The sequence below is a fragment of the Empidonax traillii genome, unplaced genomic scaffold, assembly GCF_003031625.1.
Source record: "Empidonax traillii isolate 1590-97213 ecotype Southwest subspecies unplaced genomic scaffold, ASM303162v1 scaffold434:size946695, whole genome shotgun sequence".
Lineage (NCBI taxonomy): Eukaryota > Metazoa > Chordata > Aves > Passeriformes > Tyrannidae > Empidonax > Empidonax traillii.
The window spans coordinates 96996-107088 of NW_020955627.1; the positions used below are offsets into that span (position 1 = coordinate 96996).

Genomic DNA, 10093 nt, shown 5'->3' on the forward strand with positions numbered 1-10093 from the left:
ACATGAGCCAGCAGTGTGCCCAGGTGGCCAAGAAGGCCAGTGGCATCCTGGCCTGCATCAAGAACAGTGTGGTCAGCAGGAGCAGGGCAGTGATCCTTCCCCTGTACTCTGCATTGGTGAGGCCACACCTTGAGTATTGTGTTCAGCTCTGGGCCCCTCAGTTCAGGAAGGACATTGAGGTGCTGGAGCGGGTCCAGAGAAGAGCAACGAGGCTGGTGAAGGGACTTGAGCACAAGTCCTATGAGGAGAGGCTGAGGGAGCTGGGCTTGTTTAGTCTGGAGAAGAGAAGGCTTAGAGGTGACCTCATCACTCTCTTCAACTACCTGAAGGGAGGTTATAGACAGGTGGGGGTTGGTCTCTTCTCCCAGGCAACCAACAACAGGACAAGGGGACATGGGCTCAAGCTCTGCCAGGGGAGGTTTAGGTTAGATGTTAGGAAGAAATTCTTTACAGAGAGGGTACAGCCTACCCAGAGAGGTGGTGGATTCAGCATCCCTGGAAGTTTTTAAGCAGAGATTGGATGTGGCCCTTAGTGCCATGATATAGTAATTGGAGTTGGATCAGGGGTTGAACTTGATGATCTTGAAGGTCTTTTCCAACCCAATCTATTCTATGATTCTATGATTCTATGATTTTGAGATGGGGGAAAAAAAAAAAAAAAAGAGCACTGGGAAAGTTATAACCAGCTCTGATTTTTGTAGCAAAATGCTCCAGTTCCATTTGGTTGCAATAATTTGATGGCTTACTCCAGTCATTCCTGCCTCCTCATCCTTCCCCTGTACAGCCCACTGAGTTAGTGTGTCACAGGCAAAATCTCAAGTGTTCTTAGCTTCTGTATCATATACCCACAGGTGTTGGCTGTAATTGTTGTCCCTCTGTTCAGCCGTGGGCCTTAGCTAAGACTTCCCATCAAATGCTTTTTAAACATGGGCTCACCCCTCTTTTTATTACCACAGGCCCTGGACTGGCTTTCCTCGCCTACCCACAGGTTGTCACACAGCTGCCCCTGTCCCCTCTCTGGTCAGTCCTCTTCTTCTCCATGCTGATGATGTTGGGTCTGGATAGCCAGGTGAGACAATCCAGGCACGAAGTGGGGTAAGATACAAAAATATCTTCAGATATGATGGTGGTGCCCCTTCCTGCACCTCTGGATGGTGCTGAGCAGGGTGGTTTTTCAACTCTTAGTGGTGAAATACAACTGCATGAAACAAAACCTCCTGTGTGGACATCACCTTTGTGCTCTTCCCTAATGTAGGCTTATACTGTCAGATGGAATCTGGCAACTTCCCAGTACACCAGTCGTTGTCCTGCTGCCCATTAAAAATGAGATCAATGATCAGCTTCCAGCAGCCCAGCAGAACCAGTCAACCCTATCAGATATTCACCACTTTCCTCTAGGGGGAGAGGACCTTTGGCAAGCTTTTCTCCGTTCACACTGATTTTTGCCCCTGTGGCCAAGTGCCAGTGCTGCTTGCAAGCACACAGCCTGTCCCCACCTTGCTGGGTCACCCTGGCAGCTGAACCTCACAGGCTCTAAGCAAACCTAGTGGGAAACTAGTCCTGCCAAGATAATTTGCATCATGGGAAAAAGGGAAGACTTTTTTCAAGTAATAACTGCTTTGTTCTTGTAGGACGTGACTCCCCCTTACTCCCAATATAGGTACAGGAAATAAGGGAAATCAGTATGAACTGTTTTGTTTCATGCTTGCATGATGGTAGTTTGTGGTCATCTCAGCTCTCTTGGTGTTCTGTGAGAAGGTTGGATGCTTGGAGTTTTCTGTCACCTTGACCAAACTGCATTTCCTGTGAGGCAAGAGAATGTCATTACTTCTGCTTTTTTTCATAGTTTAAGGGTAGAAGGCCTCCGTGTTCCCTACTCCCAAGAGCCAGAGGCAGCATCTGGGGAGGGGTTATCATTGCCTGGAGGAGAAGACTGGGCAAAAACGAAAGGAAAACAAGCTCTTAAAAAGCACAACTAAATACACGTGAAATAGCTTTCTGTCTGCATGCTGGACCTCTGATTCATTCAAACACACCAGCAACAGCGTGGCAGCTTCTGCATATAAAACAAGTAACGCAGGCTGCGACAATGTCTGCAATTCCATGTGAATTTTGAAGCATTTAAAAAAAACAAGGGAAACAAAATATGAAAAGAAAAAAAGGAAGAAAATATCTTTTTGTTATGTGCTGATTTCATATCCTCTCTGGTATTTGCAGATGGGGAGCAGGCATTTTTATTTGGGTGAGCAGCCCATTCCGTGAGGCGCAGCGGGGCCATAGGATATTTCTTGCACCCTGTACCCCCAGGACTGCTGGGCTGAGGATGCCCCTTGTCACCAGCAGGGCACGGCTCTCTAGGCACAAGCAGAAACGCTCGGAAGTCCAGCCTAGTGAGGGGAGGTCGGGCTGAGATATGTGTTTGCGAAGCACCAACAAGCTCCAACCCTTTAAGGACTGCGGGAGCAGGTCCAGTGCGTCTCCTGTTGATGCGGCACAGCCACATTTGCTTCTTTCTGCCAGGGTGCTCATCTCATCTGGAGTTTCTTAAATAGGATGAGTGACCTATACTGATGGACATGCACCTCCTTCCTGTGCCCCCACTTGCCGCTCGTGTACCTTAATGTTCACTGCTCTCATCCATCCAGGCTTTTGCTCCTCTTGACTCTAGACCCTCTTACATAATATGCTAATAATTTCTTTTAACCTGCCAGTTTCCAGGTCAGCCATTCATTCCTCAGGGGACCTAGCAAACCTTGTGACTGCAAGCCTGCGTCTGTCCCATGTGAGGCCTCCTCTCACAGGTTATTCATGAGGATTTCCAGCTGCCAGCAGTGAGACCACTCATGGTTCTCTGGCTGCATATCTGTGGTCAAGCTCCCCACACGTCCTAAACCCCATGAGCTTACTTCATTGATGCTGTATTTTAACAAAGTTTAACTCAAAAATATCCCAGTCCGGGTGCTCTGTGTGGCTGAGGAGGGAATAGCAAGCCCTTGACACAGGGAGAGGGTGGGAGAGGGACTTAAGTCTTGAAGGGAGTAAACAGCAAAAGACATAAGTTAATGGCAATAAAATATTTAGGAAAGAGACAATATCATGGGGTGAGGCATGAGAAAGAACAGAGTATGTGCTAAAAATTGTGTCTGGAGGAAGTTAGGGGGAAACAAAATTTTTTGGAAAGCAGACTGAAGTGGCAAGAACAGGAGGCACCCCAATGCCCAGATCCTCACCAATCTTGAAAGTAGCATATTTGCACTCATATGAAATACCTACTTATCTCATGTGAGGAGTTAAGGTTTGGTATGCAGGCCTGGAAAATGGGCCCCATGCAGCCAGGGAGTCACAGTCCACAGGACTGGAAAGGTGAACCTCCTCCAAGTTATATCCCTTCTGAAACCTGAGGCTGGTATGAGGCAAATTTCAGTAAATTTAATTTCAGGAAATGAAAAAAAAACGGGCCATTGCCTGTTTTATGGCTAGAAAAAGCAGTGTACCACCACCTGTTTCACCACCTTGCCCATTACACAGCAGCTTCATTTTGATAGGAGACAAAGAGATTTCTATTCACTTTGTAACCCTGTTTCTCATCACCCAACTCCATGTATTTCCCTTTATGCTTTCCCTGATGTGATCCTTCTTCCTGCACCAAAGGGCTGACAGGAATACACCATACCATTATCTGAGGCATCATATTCTTCACTCCTTCTCTGCTGGACACCACCCTCTACCCCTGACCACCCCTAGTCCCTCTCCAAATCCATTTCCCTCTCTGGTCTGAGATCTCCTGGCCCTGCCCATGGCTCCGGCGGTGCCTGACCGTGTATCCACGTGGAAAGAAAAGCTTTCGACAGTGTTTTTTTTGTCATGCTCTCTTCACACTGTAGTGCCAGTTCAGTCCTGACTCTTCCAGACAACAAGCCAGGTGGGATTGGGTGAAAAGCTCGCTGTCAATGAGAATAAAGGCAGCTTAACCCACGCGTGAATGACAAAAGATTCTTTAATGGCACTTGTGTCCAACATAAAAGGCTGAGCTCATTAAACATTCAAGCTGAAGAAGTTGAGTTTTAAAGCTCTGGGAAAAAAGTTGAGCTTTAAAGCTTTCCATGTGGATATAAAACCCTGGGCAGGCACATCGCCCTTTACCTTTCTGTGTCCCATGTGGAAACCAGCCCCAGCAACCAGTGATGTGCAAGCTCTTCTAAAATCCGTGCCCAGCTGTAGACATGGCTCAGGCTCCTCACTTTTCTTCCATAGAGCTTTCCAACCCTCTGCTGCTCTTTTTAGTCGGTATACTTCCACTCTGGGTGTTTTTTTCTTCTTAAGGACAGGGAGGTATGTGACTCCCAAGGGTGATGAAACCTCTTTCATTGCATGGGCTTGTATATTTGCTCAGAGTGACTGGGGAAGCCGGGAATTGGCTGCTCTCATTAATTCCCAGGATTTCTGCTAGAGGCATGATGTGCTCTCTGGGAGTGGGTATGTTTCCTGTAGTTTCCGGGAGCGAGACGTAAAACTAACTCTCACAGTTTATCAGGAAATAAGAGGGAAGGATGCATTTTAATATATATGGTCAAACTGTCCTTGTGCCAGAAGGCAAAACTAGCAGGAAAATGGATTTGGAGGTAGCAGTCACGGGGAATGCGTTGTGGTGAACTCAACATATACTGTGCCTTGTGTAGTGCTGCACGAGCCACCCAGGTGTTTCCACTTCCAGAAAGATGCTGTGCTGTGAGGATGGGCTTTGGATGTGCCAAGTGCATTTAATGTGGTGTACTCAAAAAAGAACCGGGTAGTCAGAGAGGCTGTAGTTATTCACGTGCACTTGAGGCTGGGCAGTGGGTAATGCAGCTCCTTACTGAGTGTTTTAGATCACTGAGCAGCAAAAGTGCTGTTGACAAAAGTTGGGAAGAGCATATATGGGAAGGGACACAGAGCCTGGCAACGTGGGGGAGTAGGACAGTGAGGGGGGAGGCCCCAGAGAGTTTGTGGGAAGAAAGGAGGGGCTTTTCACAGGAGACAAAAGACAGAGATTTATCTCAGCTGTTTTTAAGTATTTTACTTCAATGTTTTTAGCTCCGTCTGTATTCAGTGAGAGTCTGCAGAGAGTTCTTAAATCAATGAGGTTCTCAGCATTGACATTAGATGTGAGTGGGAGTTATATCAGACTATTTATATGTATGTCCTTGGTGTATATCTTTTCCCATAGTTCTGCACGGTGGAAGGGTTCATTACAGCCCTGGTGGATGAGTATCCTCATCTCCTAAGAACCAGGAAGAAGACCTTCATCGCAGTGGTCTGTTTCATATCTTATCTCATTGGATTCTCCAACATCACCCAGGTACAGAATGCTCTTTTTGTGCCTCCGTTCATGACACCTTTCTAGGCACTTTGGCATAGCACAGGAACTCCACAACTTTGGAAGAAGTGACAGCATTTCTCCTAATGCCTAATAAAAGGGTTTGCTCATCACTGCTCAGGGACGGTGAAGACTGAGTGATCTGTAGATCATTTGTGGATTACTGGAAGTTCATGAGGAGGCAAGGCAAAACGCCTGGGAAGGACAGAGCAGACTAAATTCAGCAACTCTGTCTAAAGCAGAGAAGTATAAGAGATCTTAATGAATTTCTGGTTTTCTTTTCACCCTTGGGTATGCCTGAACAGGCTGGCTAATTGTCTGTAAGAGCACATCAATTTTGCTGCTGGGAACCAGACTCCAGTAGAAACATTGCAACACTAGCTCTACTGTTCAAGGAAATTAACATTAAAGCCAACAGACACGGACTGTAGCAATCGAAGCTGATGGCTGATATTGTCGATCAAAATCTATAACTTAACTCTGTTTTTTTCTCCTCAGGGTGGCATTTATGTTTTCAAGCTGTTTGATTACTACTCAGCCAGTGGCATGTGTCTTCTCTTTCTTGTCTTCTTTGAGACCATCTCAATTTCTTGGTGTTATGGTAAGCACAGAACACCTTGTTCATTTGTTTCTTCCATGGCCATGGTGAGTTATTATTTCAAAAGCCTCTAGCAGTGAAGCCAATGACAATTTTGCAACTTAAAATAGCTTAGACTGGTAAGCCCAGAAAATCAGGAGTGGAAGGCTGTCATCTCTCTTCTCCAGCCCATCACAAAGATTTCTGCACAAACTGACAGATACCTGTGGTACTTTAGTCTGGACTTTCAAGGGGACACCAGGAACATGGATGATGTTAGCAGGGATTTGCTTTTGTGTCCCAGTACCTTATCCCCTCCAGAAAATGCATCTCATGCCCCTTGCTGTAACTGGTCTGTGCTGTGTCATGAGAAGTTGTGTTGACCATGGTGCTGAGAGTGGATGGTTTTTTCAATGCTCATTTCTTCTTGTAGGTGTAAACAGATTTTACAGAAACATTGAAGAAATGATTGGCTACAAGCCTTGCATCTGGTGGAAGATCTGCTGGGCCTTCTTCACACCTCTTGTCTGCCTGGTAAGACCTGGGGTATCCTATCTGCAGGTGTGCGTCAAGAAGGGCCTCTCAGTTTGGATGGACTGTAGGGGAAACAATATATTTTCCACACAGTATAAGGTTGGTGCAAGGTGGACCCAGGCAGACCTGAGACAGGCAAAGTAATACAGGAGCCTCTTTCACCCTGTCTGCTAGAAGTCACACATAAGAAAAATTCTAGGTGATTGTTTTAATCTAAATGAGGCCATCAGTTCTTCATTCTTCTTTCTGAGGTGCCAGAAGATAAGCAAAAAAATTTACTGTTTTAAAAAGCTATTATTGGTTCTGCTGAAGGTCCTTAGCTACTCCAACACCAGCTTCAGCACTTGACAGGCTTGTCAGAGCAAAAATTATCAGCAAATGGAGGATAATTGACTGTAGGGCAATCGACCTTTGCTGATTCTTGCGCTTCCAGCAGAAGTAGTGTAGGGAAGGGTGGGATAAGGCCAGTGACAGGAGGATGAAGAGTTCTGAAGTCAATTGTGCGGATGCTGTTAACTTGCTTAGGAACTGCTTAGACAAGCACCGCTTGTCTAAGTAGTCTAGTGAAGAAGGAAATCAAAAGTATTCCAGTTCCATTTTTTTACATTGGATAAGGAGAATTTATTTCAGAGTACCAGTTGGTGGTATGAAAGAACCCAGACTTGTTTAAAGAGTTGTTCTGTTGCTCTAAGACTTTTGGGAACTAAGAGCATAACGAAGGAAAGAATGGATGGAATCTGATTTTGCATGCCTTCCACCTGCAATGTCTGGTGCTCTTTTCCCAGGGTGTGTTCTTCTTCAGTGTGGTGGAAATGACCCCTCTGACACTGGGAAAATACATCTATCCTGCATGGGGACAAGGCATTGGTTGGTTCATGGCTCTGTCCTCCATGGTACTGATTCCAGGATACATGCTGTACTGTTTCTTCACCTCAAAGGGCACTCTCCGGCAGGTATGAACAACTTCACCCCTCCTGCTCTCTGCTTAGAATAGGTGTGTCTGGCTGAGGCTGATCATGTAGGCAGACCTTCAGGTAGTGTACACTTTAGTCTGTTGTTCCTCACTGAGATTTGTGTTGTCACCATCACAAAAAGGGAACTCTCCCCCCTGGAATATCCCTTTGGTGCAGAGGACTGGAGCAGTGGAAGAGAATGGCAAGAAATCTTTGAAGTTTCTTTAGCCAGAGGAATGCAAGTTCTTGACGGTCCTTGGCTATGAGCATGGTTACCTAGACGATTCTCAGCAGAGAGATCAGCATCCTTCAAGCACGGATCTTGAAGCATCTTAGACTGGGACCTGTTAACAATTGAGACAAGCACAGTGGTATTTTGGCAAGTCCACTCAGTGACTGAGGGGTTAAGAAGAAAGGAAGAATTTTATGCAGGACCCACAATACCCACTAGTCATGTTTAAAACGTTTTCTTTAGTAATTTGAGCAGGAGTTTATGTAGCAGTCAATCATAAGTCTGTATGTCATACCTAGTACTTCTAAGATTTTATTTACAGTGTTGATATTCAGTCTTGAGAGCACTGTGCAAAAAGTCCCTGGCTCGGTGCTGTCTCCTGCAAACTACAGATGTAAGAAGTCACCCAAGGGGTGCTCATTTATGGCTTTCCTAGCCCAGCTGCAATAGCAACCAGACTCCATTTAAAAACCCCATGAGCTTACTTCATTGATGCTGTATTTTAACAAAGTTTAACTCAAAAATGTTTTGACTGGAATTACTGGGCTGAGGTCAACTTCAAGTTCTCTACCTCTGAGGTCAAGTTGCAGGTAGATTTCAGTTTTCTTCCTCCCAGGTTTCCATTTGGATGTGCTTTAATATGGGAACTGAATGAGTCTGGGGTCCCAGATCTGCTTTCAGATCTGGTCTCTCATCAGAAGCTGGGTTTAAGAACTTCTCATTGGTGTTGAGATTCGCCTTGACATTCCTGCAGAACTCAAACAATGATGCTGTCAAGTCACTTTGGTGATCTTGGGTTGAAGGCCAGCAGCAATTCCAACAGTAGCTCCTTTCTCAGATATTTAGAGGGTTCCTTATTCCCTCATTATATGAGCTGGAAAAGGGGAGAAGGAAAGCTTGAAGTACAGATATGTGGTTAACCCTTTGCCTAGTCTCAGTCCTCTTTCACTAGAGATGGAGGTAGCACATCCCAGCACCTGAGAGAGCTCAAGCTGGTCTGAGGTCTCCCAGGAGTAGCACAACTCCTTCTGAAAAAGGGTTTGTACTAATTATACACATAGCAAGAGAGGTAACACCAGCACTTGCAAAGAGCTAGGGACTCCTGTGCCACCCCAGGGCCTGGAGGGCAGCTCATGAGCAGGTTTCCACCCACCCCCTCCGCATCTTGTGCAAACCAGCAATGCTAGCAAGCAGCGTGAGTGGCTGATGTGTACCCTCCCTGTCTGGCTCTTCCACTAACATCATGAGACCCAGACCCCTCTGAATCATTCGAAGGCCCAGGAGTAAGCAGCAGATGGCACCAGGAAGAAAGTAGGCTAATCTGTGCATTCGTGTGTTAGTATCTTTGTAATCAAAAATAGTTTGAAAATGGGTCTGCTCTGAAGCCTGTGACAGTGCAGCTACTCTTGGCTTGGTAACAGTTTGTCTGTGTTACCAGGATGATTCCTCTATTTCAGAAAAAGGAGGAGCTGCTGTGCCGTGTGTGGCATCAAAACAAATGTGACTTGCAGAGGTTTTTGGAGGACTGCTGAAGGGTGCTGGGGGAATTACTCCTGCTGCATGCACCATCCTCTCGCCCTGTAACTAAGATCCCCTCTAGGCTTGGGGTGAGGAGTCCCAACCCTCAGCTGCTGACATGCCCTGGCTGTCCCACTGCTGCTGCCTCCAACCCCTGGCTGACACACTTTCTCCCTTCATTCCTGGGCAGCGTTTGCAGCAGATGACACAGCCCAGAGCAGAGGTGCAAGTGCAGAACAACGGCTCCCAGCCAAAGACGTCCTTGAATGGGAAAATCCCGGATGCCGCTGTATAGGAGGAAAACCCGAACGTACTCGCCCTCTCCCGTAGCTGCTCGCTCCACATTGTCTCTCGAGCTCCTCCGGCACAGCTTCATGTCCCTGGCTCCACGATGGCTTTCACTTGTTGAAGAGAGGACCTGGTGGAGGAACCTACTTGTGTCCCTCCTGGCCTGGTTACCAAGGCCCTGAACAAGCTGTCACAGGGCGTTTTGCGGTGATCATCTTCATCCTGCAACATCCTGGTCCAGGCTACCAGGGAGGAGCAGGTCGTGCCCACGCCTTCCTCCTCCCGAGGAGAGGTGATGTCCCTAAAGAACTTTGTCTGTTGTACACTTCTTTGCTTTTCTTGCCTTTTCCATGTGAAACTCTGCAGAGCGCACCACAGCACATAGGTGTGCTTTCCTCCCACAGATCTTGCTGACACCGGGTTCAAGTCGCAGGTGGATGTTGATTTATGGAGCATAAACCAACACTAACAAAAAACTGGAGGGGGTATGCAGAAAAAAGGATACTAGGGCAGAACAAAGGATTCTAGTGAGGAGTCCAGCATGCTGGTAGCTGTAGGACACCACCCCAAAACTGGCGAAGGGCTTAAGGACAACATGTGCTTCTCACAGGTGCCATGTTTTAGCCCCAGGCAGT

At 46.7% G+C, this 10093-nt stretch overlaps 1 protein-coding gene across 1 annotated transcript in view; it reads left to right on the forward strand.

Annotated features, from left to right (window-relative positions):
* Positions 1 to 10093, forward strand: part of LOC114062778 (sodium- and chloride-dependent GABA transporter 1-like) — a 22500-nt gene extending 12407 nt beyond the window's left edge. The window contains exons 9-14 of the mRNA XM_027894617.1: positions 957 to 1069; positions 5207 to 5338; positions 5855 to 5957; positions 6367 to 6467; positions 7253 to 7420; positions 9361 to 10093. Coding sequence (XP_027750418.1) covers positions 957 to 1069; positions 5207 to 5338; positions 5855 to 5957; positions 6367 to 6467; positions 7253 to 7420; positions 9361 to 9465 — 722 coding nt within the window. The 3' untranslated portion in view covers positions 9466 to 10093. The remainder of the gene's footprint in view (positions 1 to 956; positions 1070 to 5206; positions 5339 to 5854; positions 5958 to 6366; positions 6468 to 7252; positions 7421 to 9360) is intronic.